Here is a 13,574-nt window from a genome sequence, read left to right on the forward strand (position 1 = left end):
GTTCAAGAAGACCCCAGAGAAGCCTGATTTTCACAACTGCATCCTAAAGGGGTTGACAAGTCAAGGTTCTATAGTGTATATAGTATAGTGACTGATTCATTACAGAAAGCACTTCTGATAAGACCACTGGTAAATTCATAGAGGACTGGGGGCAAAAGCCCCCACACAGTGCTAAGCTGCCCGGAATGTCTAGAGTTACCCTATAGAAGAATGCAATCACAGTGCCCACAAAGCACCAGGGCACATTGCCACGGCCACAGGAGCTCACCGATTACACAGTGGGTTCTAGGGCTCAGCCCTGTGATCACTGCTGTCCTGAAAGTTGGGTGCTTCTGCTAAGACCCTCATCTCCTTCTACAAGCTACTGACTCAAAAGTCAGAGTGCCCCATGGTGGAGGCTGCTCACACTGGTGGAGGCTGCTCACACACATGTATCTAGCTGCAAGGGAAGCTGTCGGTTTGTGTCCTGAGTGTTCCAGATTTATAAAATGCTCCCAGAACAGAGAGTGCCCAGGAGATATGATCAAGACAACCCTCACAGAGAGGTGGGTGGCATACTAGAAATGGTCACAGCAGTAGGGGGTCTCAGGAAGAGGCAATGGTGAATGTGTCTTCCGTGGTTCACATCCGAGGCTTCCCACAGGATATGTCTGTGTTTGCTGTTGGCCACCTTCTACTTTGAAACATCTGCCACCTTTACACAGCCCGCAGTCATAGAAGTAGAGGCTTTTTTACCCCCAAAACGAAGGAAAGGCTTAATCTCAGCATCAGGACTGGCTGTTCCATCTGTGTAAGTGTGGGTTTACAGAAACTCCAACTCACTGCCCTTGTGTGTCTCCCTTGTGTCTCTGTGGAAACTTCGCTGGTCAGTGATAACCTGCAGCTGCACTGGAGAAACTGCCTCATCTGCTGGAGAATGGGGCCATTGGAGACAGAAGGTGAGCAGAGAGGCACGTGAGTTTATGTTTCAGGAGACCCAATAACTGATGAAGTGGAGGATGGGTGGACACACAGGGCTGGAGGTGCAGTGATGGGGCAGGGGTGAAGGCTGGGACTAAGGCTACAGCTCTTGAGAGGGAGAGGACAGGAAAGGTGGCCTCCTCAGAAGCCCAGTGGCCAACAAGATGGTGGGGGGAGATGTGAAGGGAAAATGCCATGCAAGTGCTGTCCAGGGTCTACGGTCTTTCCCTGGCCTCTCAAAGCCTGGGCACCCAGGTCAAAGTTTTGCAGCTGCCCCTTAAATCCTTCTAGTTAGAGCCAAAGTCCTAGATCTGATCCTCTCTTCTCCCATTTCTGCATCTTGCCTAGCTTTTCCTTCCCAGCTGCAGTCTCTCGACACTTTTTCACACTTCCTAGTTCAGCCTTCCACTGACACCTGGAGCCTCCAGCCTTAGGCCTTGCCACATTTTCAGAGGTCACTGGCCACCTGTCCAACTAGCAGCTCTGCTCCTGCCCAATGAAAAGCAGATGGAGCTGGGTCTCTTCCTGCGTCCCATATTTGCCCTACTCTCCCCATCCTGGGATGCCTTTGGGCCAACTCAGGCTCTTCTCCAAAAGCCATAGAGCCTCCCACCCTGAGCAGACTTTCAGAAGCATAGCCTGATAGTGGTGGCTGTTCACCATGGGCCCAGCTTCCTCTGTGATCTACTTGGGTTGCTCTGACAAAATACCCAAGAGTGGACAACTTACAAAGAACAGAAATTTGTTCCTTATAATTCTACGGGCTGGAAGTCTAAGGTCAAGTTACCGAGTTCAGTGCCCAGTGAGAGTCTGCTCCCTGCTTTCAAGATGGCACCATGAACACTGCATTCTCCAGAGGAGACAAATGCTGTCTTTACATGGTGAAGCCAACCTAACCAGATGTTATGAGGGCCTCTAACCTCTTTCACCAGGGCCTTCATTATCCTCTTTTTGAGGGTAGAGTCTTCATATCTCTTAAAAGCTCACTTCTTAATACCTCAAAATTGGCCACTAAATGTCAGCACATGAACTTTTGAGGGACCAGGTTCATACAATAGCACTTTCTTCCTTTTTCCCACCCTTTGCCCTTCTTTAAGCACCTTTGACCCCAACTTCTCTAAACCACATCTGTTCCATAGAGGGAGAAGTTGGTTTGAGGACACCTCACATTTAATGCACAGCATATATTTATAGCATTTAATGCTGTAAATTTCACTAGGAGCATGGTTTTCATTGCATCCTGTAACTTTAACATATTGATTTTGTTGTACTCTAATATTCAAATTTACCTTGAAACTTTGACCTGGAGATTAACAGTGTGTTGAGTAATTTCCAAGCATTTGGGGGTTTTCCAGGAAATCTCTGCGCACCTATCTCTTAGTATCTGTGGGAGACTGGGTCCAGGATCCCTGAGGATTCCCAAATCTGAAAGTGTTCAGGTCCCTTCTACAATGGCACAGTATTTACATATAATGCATCCATCCCTTAGGGTACTTCAAACTCTCTTGATTATATACAACACAATGCAAATGCTGTGTAAACAGTTGTCACTGTAGTGTAGAGAAGAATGACAATGTGAGTCTGAGCGTACAGAGGTGATTCTTCTCTCAAATACTTTCCATTCGCGCTCAGTTGAGTCTGTGGCTTCACAACAGCTGGCACAGAGGGCATGGCCCAGTACACGGAAAATGTTCAGTCAGCTGCATCACTAGCCAGCACTCTGCCCTCCCTCTCAAATTCTCCAGGGGTGGCCTCTGTGCCCCCCAGTGGGCTCCCTCCTCCTGCTCTGCTGTTCCTGTGGGTGAACTTCCCAGCTGGATGGACTTCCGATTGGCCTAGGGTGGACTCTTTCTGGTGTGGATGTCCCAGGGTGTGTTCTTTATGCTGTGGATGTCCCTTGGGTCATGCGTGTACCCACAATGGGCATCCACGGACACACACTGATTACAGTGTCCACTCTGCTCGTCTGCACACGGCTTCCTGGGGTGTGTGCTGCACCCTTAGTCACTCATTGCTCCCCAAAATGAAAAACTCATTGAAGATATACATCTATATCCATACCTATCTATGTCTGTCTTCTGTCCTCTATATCTATTATCTATCCACATCATCTATCCATATGAGTACAGTTTCAAGAAAGTAAGCAAATTGGGAATGGAAAATTAAGAAAAATGACTTTAAATACTTAAAAAGTCACAGGCACAACCAACTTCCTTAGATTTTCCCTCTCTACTAGATAGAATATTAAATCAGAGGAGCACAGCTTTAAAAACACCATTCTTGCTAGGACGGAGCAGGAAATATTAAAACACGATGAATAGCAAGTCTGGGTGAGCCACTTCCTTAGGATGCATGTGTACAGAAATTACATCTTTCTATTTTCATTAATGTCTAACTGAACATTAGCATTTCCTTCGAGAATGCACGTAGGTAGCAATCTCTCTAAGGCTGGAGACATTCCCGTGAATCCTCACGTATTTTAATATGTGTTAATGTTTTTGCAGACATCTAAATACTCAACATACACAGCTTCTGAAGGATATGAGATTTACTACAAGATTCTTTGAGTAATTTAATACACAAAGGAGCGCACATTCTTTGTTCTCCCAGGTTTCATTTTATGCCTTCATATAATTCTGAGGTGTTTACAGCCTGCATCAGATAGCTAATGGGTTTTGCTATGGCAGAAAAGAATTCAGTCAGGTCACGTCAATCTGTTTTATATAAAGCCAAATTTTATTGCTGCATAAATCACAGACTAAACTGAAAACGTCTCCCTGGTGCCGGTGAACGAATCATTAAGAAATGTGATCGTGCTTGGCACACACTTCACTGAATGCCAGCTCTGTCACGTTCCTCTTCGACCTCTTAAAATCTAAGCTAATTTTGATGCATTCCTCAATGTCACAGGGTCGCGATCAGAACCTCTGGGTATGGTAGAAGAAAAGTACTATAACTCCCAACGTGTTAGATGTCTGATACACAGAGTTAGTGTTCTCTAAAAATCCAAGAATTCTAGGAACAATGGAGGTTAAGAGTAGGAAGTACTTGGGAGTCAGAAAGCTCCTGTCCGAGGAACAGGTGGGAGTCCTGAATGGATAGTCCAGGAACCTCACTCTATAGGGAAATTTTGTAGAGCAAACTCCACGTTGGTACAACATGGGTTACAGCTATGCTTAGCCAGTGAGATTGCTAAGTATAGCTATTAGGTAGCGTGGATCCAGTGGGGAAGCAGGTCACACTGGCAGTAGGTACCGAAAGATCAAAGAGCTTCTAGGGGAGGTGAGGAATCTGGAGCCCTGACTGTCCACCAAGTGGCTGATGCCTATCTAGCCAGGTGCTATCACTAACTTCACCCCTTGGGAAGTACATAGGTCCTTTTGTTATATTGAGGCCTGGCTTCCAGTTGATGCATCTCCAGCCACAGTTGGCCACAGCTGGCCACAGCTTTAGTGCAACTTTTTTTTTTGTCTTTTTCATTTTTTTCGTTTTTATCGGTACCAGGGATCAAACTCACGGCTGCCTGCTTGCAAGGCAGGCGCTTATGCCGCTGAGCTAAATCCCAACCCCTAGTGCAACTTTTTAACCTTTTGTTTTGACTCCCTCCAAGGCCCAGCCCTGACTAGCTGGCTGTATTTCTACCTCACTTAGCTGTTTGCAGTAGACACATTCCATTTTTACTTATTTCATGTTGGTAGTAAATGGGCCTGAGGCCAATTCTCTCTATGCCAATACCCAAGGTCATCTCAGGTTTTGGAAGAAAGTTGTGTCATGTGGAGGATCAAGTCCTTTCACAACAAATGGGCTGCACCAGACTCTGGTGTGTGGGGGATGAGTGAGACAAAGTTGCTGTCATCGGAGCTCAGGGTGCAACCTGTAGGTGATGGGCAGGAACAGGAAGGAATCCTGCATGCCATGGACCAAGGAGGGAGAGACAGAAGGAACTGGACAGGAAGTGGGCGTTGGAACATGTGGCCAAAAATGAATGAATGAATTAAAGGATGGATGAATGGGGGTGACATAAAGGGTCAAGAAAAGTTCTGGTCATAGTGCTGTGGATGGCTAAGAGACCCAGAAGCTGCTGGGATCTGGGAGAGCCAGATAAGAGCCTGAGTTTGAGTTCACAGGTGACACATGACAGCCATCTGCAGGCAGGTGTCTCGGAGGGGATAGGAAACAATTCCTGACTGAGCACAATGCTTTGATGGACGATCAAAGCAAGAATTTACCAGGGACAAAATTAGCTTTTTTTGCCTGGAAACTAGGGCACAAATTTTTTTCAACTGAATGTTTTCTCCTAAATATGTGGTCCTAAAACACACCAACAAACACCATCTTGTTCTGTGTTAATTATCAGTCATATCAATATCAAACTTGGTATCAGTAAGGGGCAGTACGTTTTGGCTGAACTTCCTGGAATAAGACAGGCAGTAGGGTGGTTTAACTGGGGCCCGAAGATATGACGAGGACCTAATGGACCAAACAGTTTTATCTGTGCAGGTGACCTTACGCAGACACAGGACCTTCACTTTGCAGTCGAGTTCAGACGATGTCTGTGCTGGATCAGGGCGAATCCAATGACCAATGCCCCTATAAGGACAGAAAGCCCTGGACACATAACATCTTGAGGCCTCCAGGACCTCGAGGGCATTTATTTCTAGTGTTCTAGGCCACCTCCAGTTGGTAAGGCCACCTGGGTTAAGATTCCTGCCTTCCCTATTAGTTATGTGAAGCTGAGACCCCCAGAGTCATGTCCTCAGTGGTAAAATGAACGTGGGTATGAGCGGGAGGGTGCTGGGCAGGCTGCTGCCAGTCCGCTTCCTGGTACTGCAGCAGGGACCTGAGGCAAGCAGCTTGTAACTCAGAAAGGGAAAAGGTTATGGTGGCTTCATTTTGTAGGTTTCAGCTGAGGACTAGTGGGGCCTGTGGCCACTTAATCCAACACAGCAGGACCACGTGGCAAAGGAGACCCTAAAGGGGAAGGGATGGTGTCCCACAGTGCCCTCCAGCCTCTCACCTCCAAGATCCAATTTCCTTCCACTGGGCCTCACTCTCAAAGGTTCCCCCAGCTCCCTGTAGTGCCACCAGCCGGGGCCAGGCCTTTAACACACTCCCCACCCAACTGAGACAGCAGAATTCAGAGTAGGGAGTCGGCTTGTGAGGCTCACACTAGGGGAGGGAGCCTCGAAGCACTGCACACACCTGTCACTGGGCTCGCTGCTTCCTACTCACCCTCTGGAGCTCGGATGAAGGACACTTTGTGGAAACTGGGCTTTCCACGAGCCCATTCCCCCACTACCTCCAGCTGGGGCTGGTCCCCAGAAACAGCCCCTGCATGATCCCCATTTTTCTCTCTCAGCAGTCATATTCCCCGGGCAGGGGCTCTGCTGCTGGCTGCACTCAGTCCCTCAGACACTGTGGACACAGAGACCACCTGGGGTTCCTAAGCCTCATCTGGTCACTGGGGATCACCAGGTCCAGATATGTGAGCCTAAGAACAAGGCGGCCCAGCCTGCTTTCTTGTGACCAAGTTTTCCCAGAGCAGTGACAGCCACACCCACCGTGCCAGAGGACGGCTTCTGGGAAGGAGCCACCTGTCTCCACACAGAGGTTTCCACCAGGTTTTCTTTCAGGTTGGGGAAGGGAAAACACACGCACACTAGACAAGTTAAAATAGCCTGATAAAATTTACTGCAACTTTTGTAGAATTTAATTTGTGCTACAAGACATGTTGCATAGGAAACTATTTCAAAGCCCCTGAGGAAAAAGATCCATGGTTTAATTAAGGTGCAACTGGTTTCTTCTTTGGGGAAAGGGGGAGGGTGGCTCTCTGGGCAGAACTGAGGAGAAGCAGAGTTGGGGGTCCTGTGTAATGACGGGGACCGTGGACTCGGTTCTTGCAGCATAGGATGTGTAGTGTTTTGCTCGTTGTTGTCTGGTCTTCGATGTCTGACTTGGCAGCTACAGGGCAATGTTTCAGCCCAACGACGGTTCGCTCATACACACACACACACACACACACACACACACACACACACACACACACACACAGACCCGCCTAGCTCATTAACATGCTGCGAAGGAGCAGTTTAAGAACTCCAGATTTGGGGACCCCCACACCCCTGCAGACAAACACATGTCCTGCTCATGACTGGAGTCGCCCCACTCTGCCGATCCAATGGTCACCAGTCCTGCCTCGGGCTGCCTTTCTCAGATGTCACAACCATGGTGCGACTGCAGAATCCACAGCAGATTCAAGGTGAGCCCTTGCTGGACAGGTTACCAAGGCAACCGAGCTCCAGATGTAACATGGGCAACACTTTTGATAGCAGAAGACTTAAGCGGTCTCCCTGCCACGGCTCCTTGCCAAGGAGGCCTGGGTGGACCCGGAGGAGATGGGATGCAGAGTCTGAGAACGAGCCCTGGCTCAGGGCACATGACCTCAGTCACAGTCTCTGTGTGGGTGAGAGAAAGGCAGGTTGGCTTCTGTTCTGCCTTGTAGGGGACATGGCTGGGCACGCCCTCCCAGCCAAGGAGGGCACCCACGGCAGCCTAGCGCTGTAGGACCCGCTCCCCTCTCCGCACAGGTAATGGCCCCAGGCGCTGTCTCATTGGGAGGTGGACACAGGGCAAAGTGCCTAGTGTTGCCGCTGGGGTTTAGCTGCCCACAAAATCTCACCGCAGCTCCCGCGTTCTGTGGATGGCCAGGGAAACAGCAGGAGGCAAAGGGAGGAAGGTGAGAAAAATAAGGGGGGCCCAGGGACCTTCGGGGAGGGCACGCGTGACTGTGCCCGGCCGCTGAGCATCAACCTGCCCATGCCATCTGCTGTCTGGTGTGGTCAAGAGCCAGCAATGCCCTGCGGCCTTTAAATACTTATATACACCCGTCACATAATTTAAAAGGTCTTTAAACAACATAAAAACTCAGCAGCATCTGCCTACTAAGTTTGTTTTTTCCTTAACCTTCATGGTCCATTATAAAATGAGAGATCACCTTTCACTCGGCCCTCCCCAGTCCTTTTTTTTTCCTTTTTTCTTTTTTTCTAAAAATGATCTGAAATTTAAATGTACACTTCAACAGATAGAAAGCTATTGATTGGCAATGACCTGCAGAGGAAACTCCCAGGCAGGATTGTGGAACAACCTGGGTCCTGGGCCCCAGGGTGGCCAGGGTACACGGTGTCGACCAATCCAGCGCAGGTGCCAGGGCTTGTGCAGGTCCAGGGCTCAGGGTCCTGGGTGCAGCGGGACGGACGCATGCTCAGATCACAAAGTCATCGTGGTCCATGGGGCTGAAGGCGGCTGCCCGTAGGACATCCAGCGAGTTGACGAGGATGAGCGTGCCCGTGAGGTGCTTCCAGCGCTTGGTGATGGGGCTCTTCATCCTGTCCAAGCCCAGATGCAGCTCCTGGATGACGTCCCGGTAGCTGTCCCCAACCTGGTGGCTCCAGGTGAGTAAGAAGTCATAGGCGGGTTTCCACATGGCCTGGGGGGTGGAACCGTGAAGTACAGAAACAGAGTGTTAAAAGATTAGGTGGGGCAAGATGTCTAGAGCCCTTGGCTAAGCTTTCAGCGGGAACAAACTGGGCTTGGCAGTGTTTGCCCATAATCCTCACACTCTGAGAGGCTGAGGCAGGAGGATGGCAGGGTCAGGTCCAGCTGGGGCAACCTGGGGAAACCCTTGAAATTTTAAAAAGGGCTGGGGATGTGGCTCAGTGTGAAGGCTCCAGGTTTAACCTCCAGTTCCACCAGAAAAGTAAAGAGAAAGAGACAGAGAGAAACAGAAAGACAGCGAGAGAGACACACACAGAGAGACAAGTCTGTGGAAGCATGCAGTGTGTGACTGCATAGCCAGGACGCCTGCTCCTTGACTAGCCCTGCCTATTCCCGCCATTATCACTCATCAAAGGCCACCCTCATTACTCTTGGTAGCTCCTGCTCCCTGGGTCTCAGGAGCCCAAGCTACCTTCCAGCAGTGCCCTTGGGGACAATGTGGGGCTGAAGAAGGCTCCCCATGACAGCTCTTCCCAGAGTCAGAGCACAGACCAGGGCCTGACCCAGTGCCATGCTGGGAGCCCTGGGCACTCACTGTGCCTTATCTGTTGTCATGGGGAATTAGCAAGGGAGGGCAGTTCCTGTCTGGTTCCGTCTGGTTCCAAGTGCAGGAGCCTGGCTGTGTTCCCTGACCCTCTCTCCACAGGGCATGCCTTTCATTAGAGCCCTCTAAGGGCCAGGGAGCCGAGGGACTGCTCACCTCACTGTCCACCACCCCGTTCCGGTCACGGTGGGGGGACTCGTATGCATCCATCTGCTGCTTGGACACCTTGGCCAGCTTCTCGGCCAGCTCCCTCCAGCGCTGCGCCACCTCCACGGCTGTGGTCAGCAGCACGAAGTCCTGGATGAGCCTGACCACCAGGCCCTGACAGTCCATCTTCAGCAAGGCCTGGGGAGGGAGAGGCACCATATGAGCGGGGCAGGGCTGGGCCCAGCTTCTGGGGGGAAGTTAAGGCAGAGGTGCAGGCCCTTCCAGATGCAATCAGCTACTGGAGGTTGTGCCGGGCTGGGGGCCCCTACTACTGCTGTCCTGCCCTGGACACACAGCTGAGTCCACCGCACCTCACGGGTGAAGCTAAGGGGAGACTCAGAGCTCCACACCAGCCAGGCTGGCCTCTGTGCAGGGCCCGGGGCAGCAGCGGCAGGGGCGGAAGCCACTCTGGCCTCCCCGTGCTGTAGGCACTGCATGACACCAGGTAGGAAGCCAAACAAATACCACTCAGGTGGGTTAAGCTTTATTCCTTTCAAGCTGAAGGTGGATGTATTCAAAAGGCACGGTTTTAAGAAAACACAATGACCAGGCTGGTGCTCAGGAAGTGAGATGGCCCTCTCCGCTCAGGTTTATGCGTGTGGGGCAGAGGTGGGGTGCATGGGTACAGTGCCGGGTTTTAATCTCTTTGGTGCTCCAGGGTCCCCTCTGCCACCTCCACTCCAGGAAGGAACGTGGAGTGACCACAGGGCTTGACCCGGGTCAGTCAACTGCACCAAGCAAACACTGGCTTGAAGGCAGTGTTATTTTTCAGGTAACAGAACACGCCAGTGTCACCTGCTTCTGATTCAAGTCACTCCTGGCCGAGGTGATCGAAACTCCTCTCTCCCTAGGGGCTCTGGGCAAGGATGTGAAGGACCGCACCAAGGCAGCCACGGTTCCCCTTGAGAGGGAGGAACACAGCTTGGAATGTTCGACCTGGAAGCGAAGGCGCCCCGCACTCTGATACGGGGGCTCCTCCCTGCAGGTCTCTGTAGCCCAACATGGGCTTCCTGTATTCCCTTGCCTTACGGACCACACGGCCTCTTTAATTCTGGTGCACAATGGGTACATGTGGGTACACATCAGTGTTCCAGGAGACTCCCAGTCAACACAGCACGCTGCTGACCTCAGGTGGGACTTCCTTCTCCCAAGACAGTCATGACAAGTCAGGGCCACCAAGCCTCATTCCTGAGGGACAGACTGCAAACACGGGCGGTGCTGGGGGCCACATGGCCTCGGGTGACTTCCCAACCTTGCAGAGGTAGCCTGAAAGCAGCTGCAGAGAGCAGATGGGCAAGGCTGACGATGCAGGGACGGACGATGCAGGCCTCAGAAGCCCGCCTTTTACATCCCAGGGCAGCACCTCGGGTCTGGTTGGGTCTTGCAGGTGTTTGCTCAACTCTCATCCGGGATGTTGGGGTCCTCTTGCACCTGACACCCTAGCTGCCCGCTGCCCTCCTCTCTGGGACTAAGGGCACAGCTAACAGCACCACCCACTTGGGGGCCTCCTGCAGGGACCCAGGGGCCCTGGCTGAGGCAGAGCCAATAGGTAACTGTGGGTACAAGGGCTTTCGAGAAAAGAGTGGTTTTCTCTCTGGAGACACCCCCAGCCTTGCCCTGCAGCCCCTCTGCGTCCTCTCCTCAGCTCCCAGAGCTTTCAGGGTTATCCAGCCCCCTCTTGAGGACAGGAACTGTGGTGAGAAGAGCAGGCACAGGCCTCACCTCACACAGCTTCCTTTGGGTGTTAAAACAGGCGCCAAAAAGAGTACAGGCAGGGACAGAAACAAAACGGAGTCATGGAGGGACCAAGGGTCACTCAGACCCTAGTGCAGAGCCCAGGTCTGGACCTTCAGGTGCCCACTCCCTTGGAGCTGGCTCTGCAGTGTTCCCCACTCAATGGGTCTCCTGGGAGCGCACAGGACACAGCACATGGGAAGAGCAGACCCAGGAGACACTGAGCAGAGTAACCAGGGCCCTGGGCTGGGGCATTGAAGACCACAGGAGAGGCCTCTGGGGAGGAGACACGGGGATGAGGACACCAGGCCAGTAGTAGCAGCTCCCAGGCAGAAACGAACAGTGCCTGTGGAGGCTGAGGCAGGGATGTCCCCAGCAGTGAGGTGGGGGCGGACTTCATGGGGCATAAGGGCCAGGGAAGGAGGCTGACGGCTGTGAAGAGAGGGCCAGCCCAGGGCTGGGCGACACTCCTGACACCTTCCTGTGGTACCTGTCCCCAACCTCCCCCCTCCTGGCTCATCAAGTAGGGCTTTGTGGCAGCAACACCTCATCGCGGCTGCCCCCACTTCCCAAGGGGCAGAGGAGTCGTGGTGGAGGCTGCAGGATACCTGGCTGCCCAGCAACCACAGTTCCTGGAAAAGCACACATGGCCAGGCCAAGGCTGGGCAGTCAGCGGGTTCAGGCGGGAGGTTAAACCTGCCTCTCCTAGCAGGTTTCTTGAGGGGCCTCTGGACTGCAGAACCAGTTTTGCTTTCCTAGGGCAGAATAGCACCAAACCTGCCTCAGGGCCCAGTTCCAGGCCAGTTTCATTTCCTCCTCCATGGGGCAGAGGAGGCCAGGAGCGTTCACAGGAGCCGTCCTTGGAGCTCAGGCCCCCAAGGAAATAGAGAAATTCTCTCTGAGGAACGGAGTGGAGGGAACACTTCAATCACTTAAAAATGGATCAGGAGAAAAGGCCTGCAAAGACCACCTCCCACATCCCTGCTGCCCAGCAGAGGGAGCCGGGCGGCCATGCCTCTCACCTCGGCCCGCTCAAGGTGAGTGCTTTTCAGCCTTGGAGAAGGAACAATCAATACTGTTTATGTTCCGTGAAAACTCCTAATCCAGCAATCGATGGAGAGTGAGGACACCAGCCAGGGCCCATAGGGAAGCCCGCGCGGGTGGCAGAGACCGGCGCAGGTTTGGCACAAGCTTCTAGAATCTGTCCTGCAGGTGGGCTGGGGTAGGGCTGCGCTCTGAACTGCATGCAGATGATGATGGCCAAGGGACCCGCATCATAAGGAGCTGCCGCTGTTCAGTCCCCAATCCCTGGCCACCCTTCCAGAGTCACATCCGGTCCCATCACCGCCACTCTGGGCAACCTGAGATCTGCTGGCTTCAAGCTCCTGGGTTTTGTGTTTCCACAGCCACCCCTGGTCCTGTCCTGCTCTCCACCGGGCTGGAACACATGCTATCTGCAGAGACCATGCCACAGGGCCCTGTTTGGGGTGGCACACGGCTAGGCACAGGGCACAGGCAGGTGTGCTCAGAGTGTGGGCCTCAGCAGTATAATCAGAATGCACAGTGAACATTTGAAATAAAGATATGTACTACAGAAAGACACTGTCATGATTCGCCCTCAGAACACCCACTCTAGCTACAAACACGCCCATCCTAGCATTCTTGCCACCTTCTGAAGCAGTTCTGGACGCGCTCTTTCCTGAGTGTTTTTATGAGGTGTGATCAAAAATGCAGTGAATGCTGCTCCCTAGCACCACCTAGCAGAAAGAGTGCTCACAACATCAGTGTGTCCTCACCGGACTTACTCACCGGATCTGGCACCACACAAATTCTGGCTCTTCCCCAGAGTCCAAAGGACCATGAAATGTCAATGTTCTGAATTGATCCAGGACATCAAGGCAAGTCCTTATGAAAGAGGCTCCAGAGCTGCTTTGGACAGTGGCAAGAACGATGGGATGAGGGTGTTTGAGAGGGATGCATGACAATGTGTCTCTTACTGTAACGAGGTTTTCAAATGAAAAGATTCACTGTACTCTTTGGTCACTGCTCATCCACTTGGACAGGGACTCACATGGCAGCCAGGACAGCAGCCCCTTTTGTGATCAAGGCTGCTGGGTCAGGAGGAGGAGTGCAGCCTCATCACAAGAGCTTCCCATGGGAGCCAAGAGGATCCCCTTCAGAGAGACGTGCTGCGCCTGCTTCTACCACAGAAAGAGGGCCCCAGGTGCCCACTGGCACTGACAGCAGAGTGGGTGCGGGGGTAGGGGAACGGGGTCAGCAGGGAGCACTGATTTCCTGCTCCCGTCTTAGGACTCCAGTTCCCAGGGGTGCTGCCCCTGCTAAGGCTGTCATTGCCCAGACGCCAGGACGAGGCTGAGGGTAGCACGGCACACACAGAGACTTGCCAGAGGCCTCACGGTCAAGTCAGGTGCAACTCTGGGCAAAGCTTCCTGCCCTTTGGAACCGCAGGGCCAGCTGGGCATCTGATCAAACACAAATCTGCTTCCCATAAAGCCAGGCAGGTGGGGACAACAGAGACAGCCAAAGGACTCCCCGAAGCAGCAGGAAGAGAGAC

The 13,574-nt window shown here is 52.3% G+C and overlaps 1 protein-coding gene across 1 annotated transcript in view; it reads right to left on the reverse strand.

Moving 5' to 3' along the window:
* Positions 1 to 6,628: 6,628 nt before the first annotated feature.
* Sh3bp4 (SH3 domain binding protein 4) overlaps positions 6,629 to 13,574 on the reverse strand; it is a 63,393-nt gene continuing 56,447 nt past the window's right edge. Inside the window, exons 4-5 of the mRNA XM_063237064.1 lie at positions 9,215 to 9,403; positions 6,629 to 8,446 (exon numbers count right to left, since the gene is read on the reverse strand). Coding sequence (XP_063093134.1) covers positions 8,222 to 8,446; positions 9,215 to 9,403 — 414 coding nt within the window. The 3' untranslated portion in view covers positions 6,629 to 8,221. The remainder of the gene's footprint in view (positions 8,447 to 9,214; positions 9,404 to 13,574) is intronic.

Source organism: Cavia porcellus, unplaced genomic scaffold, assembly GCF_034190915.1.
Source record: "Cavia porcellus strain 051 isolate PalLab524CR breed Dunkin Hartley unplaced genomic scaffold, mCavPor4.1 scaffold_26, whole genome shotgun sequence".
NCBI classification, from domain to species: Eukaryota; Metazoa; Chordata; class Mammalia; order Rodentia; family Caviidae; genus Cavia; species Cavia porcellus.